Genomic DNA, 20866 nt, shown 5'->3' with positions numbered 1-20866 from the left:
TTTGGATGGTTAGTGAGTAGAACCCGTCATCAGCATGGACGCATGTCCTCTGAAATGGTGAATAAAGTATGAAGGTACATATAAATCTTTAGCGCATCTGGCACGTAAATATCTTGCGATGCCAGCTACTACAGTGCTATGCGAATGCCTGTTTTCACTTTTAGGTGACGTAAACAAGAAGTGGGCAGCATTATCTCCTGCAAATGTAAACACACTTGTTTGTCTTAACGATTAGTTGAACAAGAAGTAGGCCTGAGTGGACTTGTAGTCTCTAAAGTTTTACATTGTTTTATTTTTGAATGCAGTTATTGTACATAATTCTACATTTGTAAGTTCAACTTTCATGATAAAGAAAATGCACTACAGTACGTGTATGAGGTGAATTGAAAAATACTATTTCTTTTGTTTTTTTGAGTGCAAATATTTGTAATAAAAATAAATAGAAACTGAGCATTGTACACTTTGTATTCTGTGTTGTAATTGAAATCAATACATTTGAAAATGAAGAAAACATCCAAAAATATTTTTAAAAATGGTATTCTATTATTTTTTAACAGCATGATTAATCACGATTAATTTTTTTAATTGCTTGACAGCCCTAATTTTTACCCAACTGTCAGGAGACTGGTGTCCAAGCCTGGCAGAACTACATAATGGCGATACTCTGGACTGTGTTGCCTAGTGGTAAGAGTCTGTAGCTGGGGCTGGTGGGGAACCTGATTCCTCCTTTCTCTACTGGGTTCCAGCTCAGGGCCCAGTAAACTGTAGTTCAAAATGCTCGGCGTAGGGGTTGGGCACTCCTATTTCTGCAACCTGGGCCACTTCTTATCCTGGCTTTGGTTCCTTTATTGGTGCCACTGGTTTGTTTCAGAGTCCCCTCTACAGTCCTCTGTGGTTGCGCCCTGGAAAGTCATCTTCTTTCAGTCACAGCTTGTCATTGTCAGCCTCCATGGTTGAAGGGCCTGCAGCAACCCAGCAATGGGGCCTGGTCCTGGCCACGTGGGGCCTCAGCAGCTTCTCGGCAGGAGCCTGCACTACACAACTGCTCTCCTTTGTGGTCTGACTAGACTGATCTGAGCTGCTCCCTTTTGAGCTCAGCCTCCACTGGAAGTATGCCCAGCAGGGGCGGCTGTCCATGGCTTTCTGGGTCCAGAGCTGCTCCTTAACCCTAAACTCCTCGCTGCGGGGCTTGTACACCCCATCACACCAACAAACACAAAATTAATATGCCCATTTAAAATCGGGCATACCAAAGCACTGACTAATATATTGTAAGGGGTCCCATACTGGCCAGGAAAGATTTATCTGTAAATTCTATGGTTCTGTGAATAAGCAATACTTTTCTAATAAAAACAATACCTTTGTTTTATATTTTTTCTTGCATTCATTATTTTCAAATAATCAGCACTGGGGAGCTGTGAAAGAAGGCTTGAAGAACAGCCAGATACAAGACTTCCTGTATTCTGTGGATAGATTTGTGGGTACCTTGTCATCAGCAAGACAGAATTTAGAAGATAAAATTCAGCTGCAGAAGGTGGATATTGAGAGTTACCTCAACAACTTGCATAACCCTTCTGACTACATAACAGCAGGTCAGTAATTCTTAAAGGAGAAATATTATATGTTCCAAAACAGAACATGGAAATGAGAGTATTTATAGGAAGAGAGATGTTCCATGTCCTCTATGCTGTTAGCGATGCTTTCTTTTAAAAGGTTTATTTGTCCTCTTTCTTAGAGCTATATTTCTTCTTCTTCTTGATCTTAGAAGTGGAGTATAATTCCAAGTTTATGATCTTGAAAATGCCTGAGATGTGATAAAATCAGCACTATGACCATCCAGTTCTGCAGGGTGAGGGAAGCTCAATAAGGTGGGTTTGGAGAGGATGGCATAGAAAGGAGGATCAGCTGCTACCTATGGAATGCTCCTTACTTTTGTTGGTCCTCAGGTGGACTAGGTACACTATGGCTCTGAGATCCAGGGATTGGAAGGGGGCATAGCTGGATAAGTGGGCTTGACTTATGGACCCTCTCTACAACAGTGGCCTCTCCTCCCTGCCCCCCTTCCTTGTCACCACATGACATTTCAGTGTAAAATAATGCTGATCCGATCAGCATTATCATATCCCTTGCTACATACTAAAACCCCCTTAGTGGGTATGTTTTGGGGCAGCTGCAAGTAAAAAAAAACAAACCTATGGCAGCAGGGCTGCTAAGGGATCATGAGTCACTGAGCAAGTGCCTTGCTCTCCAATGGATGGCACAAGGTCTGAAAGGTTTCCCTCTGGATCTCAGGTAAACTGCACGTTTGAAGGTCCAGGAGCCCTAGTCATAATGCAGAGGGCAAACTCTACACTGTCTCCGCAGATGGAACAATCTGAAAGACCTTTTGATTTGAAACATGCAGAGTTTCCTGGTCACTATGTGGATTGTCTTCCACCTTTAGGACAATGTGGCCCTCTAACTTCACTGAAGGAGATGGCTGGGAAAGAGAGAATCCTTGTTTAATCACAAGTAGGGTTATTAACTAAATATGCAAAAAGAAAAGGAGTACTTGTGGCACCTTGGAGACTAACAAATTTATTTGAGCATAAGCTTTCGTGAGCTACAGCTCACTTCATCGGATACATCCGATGAAGTGAGCTGTAGCTCACGGAAGCTTATGCTCAAATAAATTTGTTAGTCTCCAAGGTGCCACAAGTACTCCTTTTCTTTTTGCGAATACAGACTAACACGGCTGCTACTCTGAAACCTAACTAAATGTGGTTAATGTACCAGTACATTAATTTAAATTGTTAGTTAGGCTTGGCATTTTTGTTGGATATGAAAATTCTACATGAAAAATGCAGCAATATTCCAGTGGCTTTTAAGTATACATCTGATTTTGAAGTTATGCATGTGCTAATGGGGCTAAAGCCTGTGGTCCTTGTTCAGTTTTATTTCATTTGACTTTGTTGGGAATTTACCTGGGTATGGACTGAGCAAAGCTTGCACAAAGACGTTAGGATTTATTCCTAACAAATTAGGATTGCAGGGAACATGCACTGTCGGAGCTCCCTGCATGGCAGTGTACAGAGGGGAAATAGGTGGGTGACAAGGGAGGGAAAGACAGTGGCAAGATAGAGGATCTGCTGCATGGATTCTCTAGTCATCTGCCCCAGGATTAGGATGAATGGCTACTTTGGGGTAAAGAAGCCTTCCGAAGTCAGCTCTGCATCCAATCTGGAGCCAGGTGGTGAGAATTCTTCTATAGAATGTTTAAATCTATGTACGTTTCTTGGCACTTATTAGTAGAATGCAACTTTTGTCTTGTGGTTTTAAAGGCAGTAACATCGAGGTCATTGAGAAACTTGAGGGAGTGCTAGTAATTTGGATCAAACAGATTGGACAAATTTTGGTGGAAAGTGAACAAATGAGAAAAGAAGCTGATGACATTGGCCCAGCAGCTGAACTGGAACACTGGAAATCGAGAATGGCATCATTTAACAGGTTAAAGCATTGCATTATTTCTTCTGCAGGCTAAAGGGCATTTTGTTTATAAACATGAACTGTCACTGGCAGAAAAAAATTAAAATTTATTCTTTTTTCAAAGCCTTTTAGATGAGATCAAGAGTCCAAGAGTAAATAAAGTTCTAAGTATTCTTCAGGCAGCAAAATCAAGACTATTAAAGCAGTGGAAAGAACTGGTAATGACTGTGCTTTTAATAGAAATAATTTTAAGTCAATTAAAAACACGCTGCTGTGCTTATGCTACATAAGGAAATGAACCCACATTGCTCATAATAGTTTGGGGATGATGGTTTTTATGTATTGGGCTTTATTTTTTTTTTATATAAACAAATAATAACAATTCTCTTGATTTGGAGTCAAGGACACATATTTGTGTGTGGCGGGGAGGGGGCAACCCTATCTCCTATGTTGCCAGTTACACAGATATCTACACAGGCCTATGGGATTGCCAGGAAGGGGATAGAGGAGGTATTGGCTACAGGCCCAAACTAGTTTTACCCAGGGCACTTACTACATCAGTCAGATGGACACCTGGTCCAAATTTAACAATGCAAAGTGCAGACAAGTCCAGAAAAATGGACTCACAAGCCATGTGCAGGTGACCTGAGATTCAAAAGCCACTGAATTCATCAGTAGAGGAGATGATGGGCAGAAACAGCAGGTCTACCGTCAAGATCTTCTAGTCTTTAAAGTGTGGATCTACTTTGAGAATAGCCTGTGGAAAAATGGTAACTTCTTACTCAACTAATCTTGCTGTGTGCGCTCAGAGTAATTTCTGCTGACTTTTGTGGTAAAAATAGTTTTTGATCTGTTATCCCTGCAGAGCCAACACATGTAAGAGATAGTGAGCTGGATTCCATTTCTTCCTGTGTAGCATCAACAGAATTATTTATCAAGTTCAAATCAGTCAGACCTGTGTAAGCTATTGTAGACAAAACGGATACACAGGTGTCATTGAGGAACTACTTTATTAAGGTGATAGTGTATAAGCAGGGAAGAACCCAGTATGTTTTAGAGCCTGAGCTGGTTTTGCAGGGCTGGCAGTTAGAAAAATCAACCGTCTCTATGTAAATTGAGCACATTCAATATTGCCAGTCCTGAACATTCAAACATAATGAGTCAGGCCCCCAAAACCATGATATTGGCTAAAGAATCATGAGATTTTACCAAGTGATAACATTGTGCTCTGTTTGTTTGCATCCTAGTTTTTGAGCTTTTAGGGTTTATGTTTTCAAGTTTGTTCTTTTTTAAACCATGAGGACTAGAAATTTACTTTAATAAAAGTCAGCTGAAATTCTGTTGAAATCTCATGACTGCAGGAGCTGTCTTGTGATAAATTGATGATAGTTGCCAACACTGCTTTGAAAAATATACAACTGAAAGGCAATAAACATTGGATCCCAGAATGCCATTTTTACACTTACTTTTCAGAGTAGAATTGCGGTTTAATCAGGCAAAACTATGTCAACTTCAGTGAGGAATTTTTCCTAAATTGGGATGTATAATCCTGTCCAAAAGCTGCTGATCATCAGGTAGCGATTGTTAAATATAGAGTGGGACAGATCTTTCCAATTCTTACTCCAACAAATTGTCTCATAGATTTCATTGGGAGTACCTTTATAAGTAAAGGTTTGCAGGATTGGCTCCTGTATTTATTCTTCTTTTAATAACATGCATCGGAAAGGTAGTGAGCCCACTGAGATTTGTGTGATAACCCTAAATCGGGGTGGGAAACCCTTTTGGCCTGAGGGCCACATCTCGGTGGGTAAATTATATGCAGGGCCATGAATGTAGGGCTGGAGCACGCTGCCCTTATCTGTGGGTACCACCCCCAAAGCTTCCATTGGCCGCGGTTCCTCGTTCCCGGCCAATGGGAGCAGCGGGGGGGCAGTGCCTGCAGGCGAGGACAGCACACGGAGCCCTCTGCCCCCCCGCACCCCAGGGACGTGGTGCTGGCTGTTTCCAGGAGTGGCGTGGGGCCAGGACAGTCGGGGAGCCTGTCTTAGCCCAGCTGCGCCATGGGGCTGGCAATCCTATGGGCCGGCTTGAAAGCCCTGATGGGCCAGATCCAGCCCGTGGGCCATAGTTTTCCCTTTCCTGACCTAAATGCTATTAATTTTAGTTGGCTTTTCCCTTTCAGGATGGTAATGTAACAAATGCTGCCAATGAAGCTAAAGACAATGTAAAATATTTATATACACTGGATAAGTTCTTTGGTCCACTTGGTAAAGCCTCACCTGTAAGTATGTTTATTTTTTTTAAATAAAGCATTTAGATGGTATGAAACTTAGAAGAGAAAAAAGGGCTATTACTCCCAGTGGGAGAATAACTCTCCTTTTCCATTTTCAAATGTAGTGCCCATACAATTGTTGAATTGAATGTATAGATTTCAAAGAACCGCCCCCCCCCTTTCCGGAAATGAAAAAATACTGCTTCTCATGTAGCAGACATTTGCCATTCCAGGTGCTAATGCAGGGGCAGGAACAAATCCTGGTGATATTCTCCCAAGCCCCACCCGCTGCTCGTGCTGAAATGAACTGCCACTGATAGTAAATTGAGCAGACCTGTCTAATATGATTGTCGCTTTAGTTCCTTGCATGCATTTCTTTAAGGTTTGCAGTAGGTTTTCATATTTACTAGTTTTTAGGACATTTGAATTGCTGATTTTTTCCTTTCCCTTTTGTGTCTTAGGCAGTAATGGTGGAACACATACCCAGGTTAATGAACAGTATTCGTATGATTTACAGTACATCACCATACTATAATACATCGGAACAGATGACTTCTCTTCTCCTCAAAATCACTAACCAGATGATTATTACATGCAAGATATATCTAAGTGAAGGTGTTTTGAAAATCTGGGACTTGGACAGGTAACATGACCTCTTACTAGTTTTACCTTCTTCTTTAGTTAAGACTAATAGAAAATTCATAGGTTAAATATGAACATTATTACAAAGTAATATTGTGTAAGCCCTGATTCACCCAAGCAAATAAGTTTTTAATTTGGAGCACTTGAATGCTTCTGTTCTCTTCAGCGGGAATACTCAGAGTGCATAATGTTAAGCACATGTGTAAGTCTTTGCTGGATCAGGGTTTATGCTATATAGATTGCCATTAAAATGCAAATACAACAATTTAAAAAGCTATTATTTTGTCATCATGACTTTCTTGATGCAAAGTACACTCAGAGAGAGGAAACTAGGATTAGGAACAAATAGATTCTTCGGAGAGAAAACCCTAGGGACAGGCAAGCTGAGAAAGCTTAAGCTCAGGTTTATGCTTTGTGTGTACTTAAGTTAACGATACAGGCAAACACTACAAAGGGGGTAAGTTTGCACCATATTCAATGTGGGTATGTACTCTATTAGGAGCAGAGTGGTAACTTGCTTGTACTGCTATTGTTCTGCACGTATTGCCACAGGGATTCAGTAGGGCAAATGTTAACTGTGCCAGATTTAATGGGGCCAGTGTAGCTCCTGACCTAGGAAAGCTAGATCCACATTAGGCTTGCAAGTTAAGTTAAACACACTCTGATTTTTTTGGAGACTTTAGTTTTGTTCTTCCTCGCTCTGTTACTTCCTTTTTATTATTTATTATGGCTATTATTTGTGTCCTTTGTCTTATACTTAGATTGTAAGTAAGTATTACAGGTTGTAAGTATTAGCCCTGGTCTACACTGCAAGTTTAGGTCAAATTTAGCAGTGTTAGATCGATTTAACCCTGCACCTGTCCACATGACGAAGCCATTTTTGTCAACTTAAAGGGCTCTTAAAATTGATTTCTGTATTCCTCCCCGATGAGGGGATTAGCGCTGAGATCAACATCGCCGGGTCGAATTTGGGGCAGTGTGGATGCAATTTGATGGTATTGACCTCTGGGAGCTATCCCAGAGTGCTCCATTGTGACCACTCTGGACAGCACTTTCAACTCAGATGCACTAGCCAGGTACACAGGAAAAGCCCTGGGAACTTTTGAATTTCATTTCCTGTTTGGCCAGCATGGCGAGCTCATCAGCACACGTGACCATGCAGCCCCAGAATCGCAAAAGAGCTCCAGCATGTACCGAATGGGAGGTACTGGATCTGATCGCTGTATGGGGAGACGAATCTGTGCCTTTTCCTTCCCTCCTACCCTCCTCCCATACCCCACCCGGGCTACTTTGTGAGTTATCTCCCTATTTTTATAATCAATTAATAAAGAATACATGGTTTTTAAACAATAGTGACTTTATTTCCTTTGCAAGCAAGCTGTGATCGAAGAGGGGAGGGCGGATGGCTTACAGGGAATTTAGAGGCAACCAAGGGGGTGGGTTTTCATCAAGGAGAAACAATCAGAACTGTCACACCATAGCCTGGCCAGTCATGAAACTGGTTTTCAAAGCTTCTCTGATGCGCAGCGCGCCCTGCTGTGCTCTTCTAATCGCCCTGGTGTCTGGTTGCGCGTAATCAGTGGCCAGGCGATTTGTCTCAACCTCCCACACTGCCATAAACATCTCCCCCTTACTCTCACAGAGATTGTGGAGCACACAGCAAGCAGCAATAACAATGGGAATATTGGTTTTGCTGAGGTCTAACCTAGTCAGTAAACTGCGCCAGCGTGCTTTTAAACATCTGTGGTGGAAAAATTAACCACGCGTTGTGTTTGGATCAGAACCAAGCCTGAAGCTCCTTTATTGATTACAATCGCAGGGGGGTAACAGCTCTAAATAGCTGCCCCCAGATGCAAAGCACACACAGCTTTTTAAAGCTTAAAACCACAGACAAATTACACATACTTTCGTCTTAATTACCTTATTTGGAATATAGCAAAATAAGCTTTTCCTGTTATTGACAGGTGTTCTTTTGCAGTTAACGTTTCTTAAGCTGTGCTGTTGCAATTGCCTTAGAATGGAATTTTCCACACTCTTTTCTTATGCTTCATATACACAGTTAGCTTGACCAACTTAGGCCTACTTGGGTCCACTGAATTTTTCCTCCACATGCCCCACCCCCCCTTTTTTTTTTTGGATTGGGCCTAAACTTTTATAGCTATGTGCCCGTTAATTATTTTTTTTTGTTTTTTTGCCCAAACTGTGTTACACATTTTATTTACAATCATTAGTGCCGCCTGCTTTTTTGCGCCGAGATTGGCAGGTTTAGGGTTGGATTGTCAATGATAAATACATGTGTTACAGCAACAATAACATAACTTTATGCTAAACAGCAGTAAAAGCAACAACATTTTCATGGTGATAATGTGATGTGGTTGGGATTGTTGTATAGCTTTAGGGTATGTCTACACTACGGAATAAGGTCGAATTTATAGAAGTCGGTTTTTTAGAAATCGGTTTTATATATTCGAGTGTGTGTGTCCCCACAGAAAATGCTCTAAGTGCATTAAGTGCATTAACTCGGCGGAGTGCTTCCACAGTACCGAGGCTAGAGTCGACTTCCAGAGCGTTGCACTGTGGATAGCTATCCCACAGTTCCCGCAGTCTCCGCTGCCCATTGGAATTCTGGGTTGAGATCCCAATGCCTGATGGGGCTAAAACATTGTCACGGGTGGTTCTGGGTACATATCGTCAGGCCCCCGTTCCCTCCCTCCCTCCGTGAAACCAAGGGCAGACAATTGTTTCGCGCCTTTTTTCCTGAGTTACCTGTGCAGACGCCATACCACGGCAAGCATGGAGCCCGCTCAGGTAACCGTCACCCTATGTCTCCTGGGTGCTGGCAGACGCGGTATGGCTTTGCTACACAGTAGCAGCAACCCATTGCCTTGTGGCAGCAGACGGTGCAATACGACTGGTAGCCGTCATCATCATGTCCAAGGTGCTCCTGGCCACGTCGGCCGGGAGCGCCTGGGCAGACATGGGCGCAGGGACTAAATTTGGAGTGACTTGAGCAGGTCATTCTCTTTAGTCCTGCAGTCAGTCCTATTGAACCGTCTTATGGTGAGCGGGCAGGTGATACGGATTGCTAGCAGTTGTACTGTACCATCTTCTGCCAGGCAGGCAAGAGGTGAGGATGGCTAGCAGTCATACTGTACCATCTTCTGCTGAGCAGCCATGAGATGTGGATGGCATGCAGTCCTTCTGCACCGTCTGCTGCCAGCCAAAGATGTAAAAGATAGATGGAGTGGATCAAAACAAGAAATAGACCAGATTTGTTTTGTACTCATTTGCCTCCTCCCCTGTCTAGGGGACTCATTCCTCTAGGTCACACTGCAGTCACTCACAGAGAAGGTGCAGCGAGGTAAATCTAGCCATGTATCAATCAGAGGCCAGGCTAACCTCCTTGTTCCAATAAGAACAATAACTTAGGTGCACCATTTCTTATTGGAACCCTCCGTGAAGTCCTGCCTGAAATACTCCTTGATGTAAAGACACCCCCTTTGTTGATTTTAGCTCCCTGAAGCCAACCCTGTAAGCCGTGTCATCAGTCGCCCCTCCCTCCGTCAGAGCAACGGCAGACAATCGTTCCGCGCCTTTTTTCTGTGCGGACACCATACCAAGGCAAGCATGGAGGCCGCTCAGCTCACTTTGGCAATTAGGAGCACATTAAACACCACACGCATTATCCAGCAGTATATGCAGCACCAGAACCTGGCAAAGAGATACCGGGCGAGGAGGCGACGTCAGCACGGTCACGTGAGTGATCAGGACATGGACACAGATTTCTCTGAAAGCATGGGCCCTGCCAATGCATGCATCATGGTGCTAATGGGGCAGGTTCATGCTGTGGAACGCCGATTCTGGGCTCGGGAAACAAGCACAGACTGGTGGGACCGCATAGTGTTGCAGGTCTGGGACGATTCCCAGTGGCTGCGAAACTTTCACATGCGTAAGGGCGCTTTCATGGAACTTTGTGACTTGCTTTCCCCTGCCCTGAGGCGCATGAATACCAAGATGAGAGCAGCCCTCACAGTTGAGAAGCGAGTGGCGATAGCCCTGTGGAAGCTTGCAACGCCAGACAGCTACCGATCAGTTGGGAATCAATTTGGAATGGGCAAATCTACTGTGGGGGCTGCTGTGATCCAAGTAGCCCACGCAATCAAAGATCTGCTGATATTAAGGGTAGTGACCCTGGGAAATGTGCAGGTCATAGTGGATGGCTTTGCTGCAATGGGATTCCCTAAGTGTGATGGGGCCATAGACGGAACCCATATCCCTATCTTGGCACCGGAGCACCAAGCCTCCGAGTACATAAACCGCAAGGGGTACTTTTCGATAGTGCTGCAAGCTCTGGTGGATCACAAGGGACGTTTCACCAACATCAACGTGGGATGGCCGGGAAAGGTACATGACGCTCGCATCTTCAGGAACTCTGGTCTGTTTCAAAAGCTGCAGGAAGGGACTTTATTCCCAGACCAGAAAATAACTGTTGGGGATGTTGAAATGCCTATATGTATCCTTGGGGACCCAGCCTACCCCTTAATGCCATGGCTCATGAAGCCGTACACAGGCAGCCTGGACAGTAGTCAGGAGCTGTTCAACTACAGGCTGAGCAAGTGCAGAATGGTGGTAGAATGTGCATTTGGACGTTTAAAGGCGCGCTGGCGCAGTTTACTGACTCGCTTAGACCTCAGCGAAACCAATATTCCCACTTTTATTACTGCTTGCTGTGTGCTCCACAATATCTGTGAGAGTAAGGGGGAGACGTTTATGGCGGGGTGGGAGGTTGAGGCAAATCGCCTGGCTGCTGGTTACGCGCAGCCAGACACCAGGGCGGTTAGAAGAGCACAGGAGGGCGCGGTACGCATCAGAGAAGCTTTGAAAACCAGTTTCATGACTGGCCAGGCTACGGTGTGAAAGTTCTGTTTGTTTCTCTTTGATGAAACCCCCCGCCCCTTGGTTCACTCTACTTCCCTGTAAGCTAACCACCCGCCCCTCCTACCTTCAGTCACCGCTTGCAGAGGCAATAAAGTCATTGTTGCTTCACATTCATGCATTCTTTATTCATTCATCACACAAATAGGGGGATGACTACCAAGGTAGCCCAGGAGGTGTGGTGGTGGAGGAGGGAAGGAAAATACCACACAGCACTTTAAGCACAGCACTTTAAAAGTTTACAACTTTAAAATTTATTGAATGACAGCCTTCTTTTTTTTTGGGCAATCCTCTGTGGTGGAGTGGCTGGTTGGCCAGAGGCCCCCACCACCGCGTTCTTGGGCGTCTGGGTGTGGAGGCTATGGAACTTGGGGAGGAGGGCGGTTGGTTACAGAGGGGCTGCAGTGGCAGTCTGTGCTCCAGCTGCCTTTGCTGCAGCTCAACCATACACTGGAGCATACTGGTTTGGTCCTGCAGCAGCCTCAGCATTGAATCCTGCCTCCTCTCATCACGCTGCTGCCACATTTGAGCTTCAGCCCTGTCTTCAGCCCGCCACTTACTCTCTTCAGCCCACCACCTCTCCTCCCGGTCATTTTGTGCTTTCCTGCACTCTGACATTATTTGCCTCCACGCATTTGTCTGTGCTCTGTCAGTGTGGGAGGACAGCATGAGCTCGGAGAACATTTCATCGCGAGTGCGTTTTTTTTTCTTTCTAAGCTTCACTAGCCTCTGGGAAGGAGAAGATCCTGTGATCATTGAAACACATGCAGCTGGTGGAGAAAAAAAGGGACAGCGGTATTTAAAAAGACACATTTTATAAAACAGTGGCTACACTCTTTCAGGGTAAACCTTGCTGTTAACATTACATACATAGCACATGTGCTTTCGTTACAAGGTCGCATTTTGCCTCCCCCCACCGCGTGACTACCCTCTCAACCTTCCCCCCTCCCTGTGGCTAACAGCGGGGAACATTTCTGTTTAGCCACAGGCAAACAGCCCAGCAGGAATGGGCTCCTCTGAGTGTCCCCTGAAGAAAAGCACTCTATTTCAACCAGGTGACCATGAATTATATCTCACTCTCCTGAGGATAACACAGAGAGATAAAGAACGGATGTTGTTTGAATGCCAGCAAACATACACTGCAATGCTTTGTTCTACAATGATTCCCGAGTATGTGTTACTGGCCTGGAGTGGTAAAGTGTCCTACCATGAAGGACGCAATAAGGCTGCCCTCCCCAGAAACCTTTTGCAAAGGCTTTAGGACTACATCTAGGAGAACCGCGAATGCCAGGGCAAAGTAATCCTTTCACATGCTTGCTTTTAAACCATGTATAGTATTTTAAAAGGTACACTCACCAGAGGTCCCTTCTCCGCCTGCTGGGTCCAGGAGGCAGCCTTGGGTGGGTTCGGGGGGTACTGGCTCCAGGTCCAGGGTGAGAAACAGTTCCTGTCTGTTGGGAAAACCGGTTTCTCCGCTTGCTTGCTGTGAGCTATCTACAACCTCATCATCATCTTCTTCGTCCCCAAAACCTGCTTCCGTATTGCCTCCATCTCCATTGAAGGGGAGGTTTAGATTGGATATTAGGAAAAACTTTTTCACTAAGAGGGTGGTGAAACACTGGAATGCATTACCTAGGGAGGTGGTAGAATCTCCTTCCTTAGAGGTTTTTAAGGTCAGGCTTGACAAAGCCCTGGCTGGGATGATTTAACTGGGAATTGGTCCTGCTTCGAGCAGGGGGTTGGACTAGATGACCTTCTGGGGTCCCTTCCAACTCTGATATTCCATGATTCTATGATATTCTAAGGAGTCAAACAACACGGCTGGGGTAGTGGTGGCTGAACCCCCTAAAATGGCATGCAGCTCATCATAGACGCGGCATGTTTGGGGCTCTGACCCGGAGCGGCCGTTCGCCTCTCTGGTTTTCTGGTAGGCTTGCCTCAGCTCCTTCAGTTTCACGCGGCACTGCTTCGGGTCCTTGTTATGGCCTCTGTCCTTCATGCCCTGGGAGATTTTGACAAAAGTTTTGGCATTTCGAAAACTGGAACGGAGTTCTGATAGCACGGATCCTCTTCCCAAACAGTGATCAGATCCCGTACCTCCCGTTCGGTCCATGCTGGAGCTCTTTTGTGATTCTGGGACTCCATCATGGTCACCTGCAGCTTGCCACGCTGGCCAAACAGGAAATGAGATTTAAAAGTTCGCGGTTCTTTTCCTGTCTACCTGGCCAGTGCGTCTGAGTTGAGAGTGCTGTCCAGAGTGGTCACAATGGAGCACTCTGGGATAGCTCCCAGAGGCCAGTACCATCAAATTGTGTCCACAGTACCCCAAATTCGAGCCAGCAAGGTTGATTTAAGTGCTAATCCACTTGTCAGGGGTGGAGTAAGGAAATCGATTTTAAGAGCCCTTTAAGTCGAAATAAAAGGCTTCATTGTATGGATGGGTGCAGGTTTACATAGATTTAACGCTGCTAAATTCGACCTAAAGTCCTAGTGTAGACCAGGGCTAAGTTACAAAACACAATACATTAGTCTGGGTACACAAAGTAGACATTTTATAGGCAGTATAAACCATTCTGCACTTGGTCAGCCTACAGTTGAGCAGCTCCTTAATACTGTCCAGGGTGCCTGTGTATGGCTTCATGAGCCATGGCATTAAGGGGGTAGGCTGGGTTCCCAAGGATAACTATAGGCATTTCAACATCCCCAACAGGTATTTTCTGGTCTGGGAAGTAAATCCCTTCCTGCAGCTGTTCAAACAAACCAGAGTTCCTGAAGATGCGAGCGTCATGTACCTTTCCCGGCCATCCCATGTTGATGTTGGTGAAATGTCCCTTGTGATCCACCAGTGCTTGCAGCACCATTGAAAAGTACCCCTGTGGTTTATGTACTGGCTGCCAAGGTGGTCCGGTCCCAAGATAGGGATATGTGTTCCATCTGTCACCCCACCACAGTTAGGAAATCCCATTGCAGAAAAGCCATCCACTACGACCTGCACATTTCCCAGAGTCACTACCTTTGATAGCAGCAGCTCAGTGATTGCGTTGGCTGCTTGGATCACAGCAGCCCCCACAGTATATTTGCCCACTCCAAATTGAATCCCGACTGACTGGTAGCTGTCTGGTGTTGCAAGCTTCCACAGGGCTATCGCCACTCACTTGTGAACTGTGAGGGCTGCTCTCATCTTGGTATTCTTGCGCTTCTGGGCAGGGGAAAGCAAGTCACAAAGTTCCATGAAAGTGCCCTTACGCATGCGAAAGTTTCAGAGTCACTGGGAATCATCCCAGACCTGCAACAATTCCTTATGCAGTCCCACCAGTCTGTGCTTGTTTCCCGAGCCCAGAATCGGCGTTCCACATCATGAGCCTGCCCTATTGCCACCAGGATGTCCAAATTGCTGGGGCCCGTGCTTTGAGAGAAGTCTGTGTCCATGCCCTCATCACTTTCATCACTGCGCTGCTGTCACCTCCTCGCCTGCTTTTGCAGGTTCTGGTTCTGCATATATTGCAGGATAATGCGCGAGGTGTTTACAATGCTCATAACTGCCACAGTGATCTGAGTGGGCTGCATGCTTGCCATGGTATGGTGTCTGCAGGAGAGCAGATTTGCAGCAGAAGTGGTGGCTAAAGACGGATGACACAAGAATAGATATTTATAGAGAACGACAAGAGGACCTGCTAGGCGGATTCATGAGAGCAGAGTTGCATGGAAGCGGTGGAGGACAACGGTTAGCACTGCGCACATTTCCCGAGGAAGAACACACGTACCCAGGAGCCCATGACAGACAACATGCAGCAATTCGCTATTGAGACAATAGCAGCAGAGCAGAGTTGCAGTGGAAACGGTGTATGATGACAGTTAGCAGCACCCAGGAGGACCAGAACGGATCCCCCAAGCTGCAGGAGAGCAGAGTTGCAGCGGAAGCGGTGGATGATGATGGTTAGCAGACCTACTGCACCATCTGCTGCCAGCAGCACCCAGGACAGAACAGCGGCTGTGTTGGCGAGCTGAGCTGAGCTGGCTGCACGTTTGTCATGGTATGGCATCTGCATGGAAAAAAGGCGCAAAACGATTGTCTGCCGTTGCTTTCACGGAGGGAGGGGTGACTGACGACATGTACCCAAAACCACCTGCGACAATGTTTTTGCCTCACCAGGCACTGGGAGCTTAACCCAGAATTCCAATGGGCAGCGGAGACTGCAGGAACTGTGGGATAGCTACCCACAGTGCACCGCTCTGTAAGTCGATGCTAGCCGTGGTAGTGAGGACGCACTCCGCCGACTTAATGCGCTTAGTGTGGACATACGCAATCGACTGTATAAAATCGATTTCTAAAGACTGACTTCTATAATATCAACCTAATTTTGTAATGTAGACATACCCTTAGATTTTTTAGGTCAGGGACCATTTTTCTGTGTTTGTACAGCACCTCGCACAGTGGGCTCCTTATCCATGACTCTTAGGCGCTGCTGCAATACAAAAGGCAAACAGGCAGACTAATGGGGGAATACAAGGAAACAATGAGACAATGTTGATCAGTGTGATAGGCTGTGGTCTCAGCACCAGCTGCCTCATCATCAAATTTTTTGTAGAATCATGGCAAAGGAGAGTTTAAGGAGGAATTTGAAGGAGGACAATGAGATGGCCTTATGGATATTTATGGGAAGCTCCTCCCACGAGTGAGGGGCAGCATAGGAGAAAGCACAAAGAAGAAATAGGAGTTAGAAATTAATATTAGTAATGGGAATGAATGTTTAGTTCATTGCAAGCTGTGCAGGGTGTCCAGTGTGGATAAAAGGCGAAAGGGCCATCTTCCAGACTTAAGAGAGACTTGCAACTTGTGCTTATGGGTGAAGGAGAAACCTGATGTCTTCACAGCCCAAGAGACCTCTTTGGTACCCTCTGTCCCCCTTTTGGGGAGAGGATTCAGAAGAGTGAGCTGAATCCTACAGGTAGGCAGAGAAGAGCCGCCCTGGAGTAACGTGTTAAACGGTGGGAGCTCTATAACTCACTGGACTGGACCCACTTAAATCCCTGGTATGTGAGAGATGGGCAGACCGCACAGATAGAATCCTTCCCCAGTGCTAATAAAGTTGTAGCCTCCTGCTTAAATCCATCCCTGTATCTGTCATCATTCACCTACATGTACTGATCAATGGGGCGAGAGATTGCATTTGTCATGGCCAGAGAAGAGGATGCTGCAATAGTGAAAACAAGATGGTGAAAGCCTGGACGAGAGTTTTCTCTTTGTGGATGGGTAGAGAAGACTGCATTTTAGAGATCTTGTGCAGGAATAAACAGCAAGATTTAGACATAGCCTTGATGTGAGGATCTAGAGAGAGGATCAAGTTAAAGATGACCCCTAGATTACAGGCATGACTGACATAAAAGTAATTCATGCTGAAGATTTCTAGTTGCTCTTTGTGTGTAGAAAAACGTAATTATCTTTAACCAGCACTCGAGAGAATAACCAGCACATGACAGAATATTGGTATGTACATTATAAATAAGGATAAGATTTTGTCATGGTAATTTTTAGTAAAAGTCATGGACAGGCCACGGGCAATAAACAAAAATTCATGGGAGCCTGTGACCCGGCTCCAGCTGCTCACAGATTAAGCCACAGAAGTCACCAAGGTTGGGTGAATTCACAGAATCATTGACTTCCCTGATCTCCGTGACTAAATTGTATCCTTAAAGATAAAGAATGTTCATAAATAAAATTAAAATACAATTTTTAACATACTTGAACAAAATTAATTTCTAATGAATTCTTTTTGTTTTATCACTTTGTTTGCTGAAGTCTCTGAGTGAGTAGGGTGAATTCATGAGGTTTTACGTTTGTTAATTTATGATTCCTTTGGTCTGACAAACGTTCTGGAAACAGAGTGACAAAGTCCTAACACAGTGATGATCTTTACAACTAGTTGGCTTATATATGTAATAACAGTCCATTATTTAAACTAAAAGGGACAAGTACAGCCTCCCCCTGCCCACTATTTAATCTATAGTAGCTATGTCAAGATTGGTCAAACTACTGCACATAAATTGAACCCAGCCTGTGGACTTGGGAATTGTGGCTTTCTAGATGTTCACATTTAAAGGAAACAAGAGACTTTTCTGACGTTTGATCCTACCTAAGAAGAGGAGAATCCAAACTTTCCTGGAAACAAGGACACAGTTTGTAGAGGAAAAAAATGGCTGAAGTACAGGAACTGAACAGGCTACATGGTGTAGGCAGTTCCTATCTGGCCTGTGCTGAGCAGTGTCATAGGGTCAAGATTTGGTCCAATCACAGTAAAACATAAAACAAAACAAAATTCTAGCCTGTAAAACAGTTTAAAAATGAACATTTTAATTTAATCCTTTTCACATTTTGAATGATGTATTTATATACATCTATGTACACATTTTATCAAGGTACTCTTTGTAATGTTAATACAATATTTTCTAAGTACTGGGCTTGATAAAATGTCTACGTAGCTGAAATGTTCTATTATTGTAATCATTTGTGCAGCTTTCTATGGTTATTAAGTTTGTCTTCTGTTCACTTTTGTTTTTAGGCAAGAATTATTAAAGAGGGTACAAGAATGTATTTATCTCAATGAACAATATCAAACATATTTTCAGAGAGTAAGGGAGAAGCTAAAGGAAAATCCAAGTGATCGGCAGTTTGATTTCAGGTAAATCATTCATTCTGTCCTTGAATCAAATCTTGTCCATTTATATAATTTATAACTGCACAATCAACATATGTTCAGATGAACTGGAGAGTTTAACATTCAGTGAAAATATAAACTGTAGCATGTTCCAGACCTGATCCTGCAGAATTTATTCAGAAAAATTTTTTCAGTGACAAGTTTTGCCAGAGTTTGTCACAGATTTGTTACCCATATAGGCCCAAAGGGATTTCAGTTGAACTAATGCATGAATTTAGAGTTAAGCATATTCGTAAGTGGGCTTTTTGATCAGGTCTTTAATCATATTGCTGTGGAGTTTAGATGCTGCTTTTAATTATTAGAACTGGGAGCACTGGCTGCTGGGAGTCTGAAAGGACAAGGAAACAGGAAGCGGGGCCGGGGGGAAGTTGAGGAGGCAGAGTGAGAGCTACTGAGGGTGCAGCAGCAGCTTGGTAAAGAGGTTTCCACTTTAAAAATAAAGTCCTGTTGAAGTTTGTTAGTACCTTCTCTGGTTGCTACAACATTTTGGTGACGAGGATAGATCTTTTGCCTCTGAACCCACTTGCACCCTTTCTGCAAAGTCCAGGTGAGCCTCCAATTGCTTTTACTGCCTAGATCCATATGTTTGAGACTTATCTGCTTCCAATCACTGCTACAGAGATTTCTGAAGCAAGAAAGCGTGCTCTGCTAATCCACTGCCTTGGAGCAGAAGGGCAGCATATATTTCACGCTTTTTCCCTTGCAGATGATAAATGAGACTGCACTCACTGCATTAAAGAACATTTTTGTGCCAAAAGTGAATGTAGTAGCTAATCACTACAGATTTCGCCAGTGTGACCAGAAAACAGGGGAGACTATAATGCAGTATATTGCTTCCCTGAGGAGTCTGATTGTAACTTATGACTTCGGGAATATGGCAGATGAGATGATTATAGAGACCAGCCCATTGAGAAAACAACCATGCTTCGTGTAAGAGAACGCTTACTTCTAGAACCACAACTTACACTAGAAAAAGCAATAACCACTGCTACTCAGATTGAGTCAGCTACAGCTGAAGCCAAAATAATGAGCATGGATACAGGAGGCACAGTCCAGGCTGTGACTCCTTTGCAGAAAAGTTCACTATCGCTGCAGACAAACGATTACAAGAGGAAAACTAATGGAAAACCACCGAATCAGCAAATTCAAAATACAGTAAAAACATGCTTTCACTGTGGATCCCCACAACACCTTGCAAGCTACACAGGATGTCCTGCAAAAGTAGCTCAGTGCAATCATTGCAAAAAGATTGGGCATTTTGCTAAAGTATGTCGCAGCAGCCAGTTCAATCAACAGGTGCATGCAGTTACAATACCAGATGTTACTGTGCTGAGCGTGGACAAAATCACTACTGCACATATTCCAGAAGAAATAAAGTGCACTGTAAATGTTTCCACCATACCCTCAGACAAATCACACTCTATTCAGCTAATGTTGGACATTGGCTTAGCAGTATCTATATTACCTTATTCCATCTATTTGCATTACTTTAACGATGTGCCTCTTACTGAACCCAAACTTCACTTGGTGTGCTATTTGAAAAACCATATTTCACTACATGGCTGCCTGCCAGCAATAGTTACTTTTGGTGATTGCTGTGTAACTGCAGAGTTCTACATTGTCCACAAAGGCACTCCTATCCTTGGCAGAGATTCATTGGCTGCTTTAAATCTCAGGGTAGTTAATGGACGAATTGATCTTCCTCAGCAAAGCACTCTTGCGGTACACACACCAGTTTCAGCTGGGACCCAACACCAGGTTGAGGAGAAACTCGGCTGTGCTTATGGTTTTATGCATAAAGTTAAAATGCGGAATAATGTGATGCCTGTACGACAGAAGTTACGGCGCTTACCATTTTCAGTCAGGGATGCTGTTTCAGAGGATCGTAGAAAACTTGTTCAAAAGGACATTATGGAAGAGATTGACTCCTCGGAATGGGTTTCACCTATAGTAGTGATGGAGAAGAAGGGTGGAGGCATTCGCCTTTGTGTGGACTTAAGGGAGCCAAATAAAGCTATTGTGATTGACAGCCATCCTCTTCCTCACATAGAAGAAGTATTTGCAGAACTCCATGGAGCAAAGATGTTTTCTGTTCTTGATTTGAAGACCACATACTACCAGGTTATGTTGCATGAAGATAGCAGAGACCTCACAGCATTTATTACACGAGGGACTATTTCATTTTAAACATGTTCCATACGGTCTCGCATCTGCCCCAAGTGCCTTCCAAAAAATGATGTAATTGATTCTGAAGAATCAACATGGAGTTCAGTGCTATCTGGATGATATTATAGTGTTTGGAAATACTTGTGAGGAGCATGACAATAACCTGCAGTCTGTACTAAACTGCATCAGCAAAGCAGGCCTCAAGCTCAATAGGTCCAAATGCAAATTTAGACAAACTGAACTCTCTTTTCTGGGGCATACAATTTCACAGGCTGGACTAGAACCTGATCCAGATTATATCCTGGCAATTTCAAATGCTCCTCCTCCAACAGATCTGCAAACCTTACGTTCCTTCTTGGGTCTGACCCCCTGGTATGCACAATTCATTCCCAATTATGCTTCTGTCATTGAACCATTACGAGAATTACTACGGAGAAGTTCAATCTTAGTGTAGACAACAGATGCACAAGCTAGTTTCGAAATGGTGAAAGACTTGATTGTACATAGTCCAGCACTTGCACTATTCACTCCTGCATTGCCCACAGTTGTAACTATTGATGCTTCTGGTTATGGACTTGGGGCTGTCCTCACACAACTTCATGAGGTCAACACAGAGAGGACTGTTGCATTTGCTTCAAGGACACTAAGTTATGCTGAGAGGAAATATTCT

The 20866-nt window shown here is 44.3% G+C and overlaps 1 protein-coding gene across 1 annotated transcript in view; it reads left to right on the top strand.

The window, feature by feature from the left end:
- Positions 1 to 20866, top strand: part of LOC140907170 (dynein axonemal heavy chain 5) — a 268060-nt gene that overhangs the window by 31050 nt on the left and 216144 nt on the right. Inside the window, exons 9-14 of the mRNA XM_078851322.1 lie at positions 1406 to 1592; positions 3321 to 3486; positions 3590 to 3683; positions 5648 to 5746; positions 6199 to 6380; positions 17875 to 17994. Of these exons, the coding sequence (XP_078707448.1) occupies positions 1406 to 1592; positions 3321 to 3486; positions 3590 to 3683; positions 5648 to 5746; positions 6199 to 6380; positions 17875 to 17994 (848 nt within the window). The remainder of the gene's footprint in view (positions 1 to 1405; positions 1593 to 3320; positions 3487 to 3589; positions 3684 to 5647; positions 5747 to 6198; positions 6381 to 17874; positions 17995 to 20866) is intronic.

Source organism: Lepidochelys kempii, chromosome 2 (assembly GCF_965140285.1).
Source record: "Lepidochelys kempii isolate rLepKem1 chromosome 2, rLepKem1.hap1, whole genome shotgun sequence".
NCBI lineage: Eukaryota > Metazoa > Chordata > Testudines > Cheloniidae > Lepidochelys > Lepidochelys kempii.
This window is presented reverse-complemented; position numbering and strand designations above follow the sequence as displayed.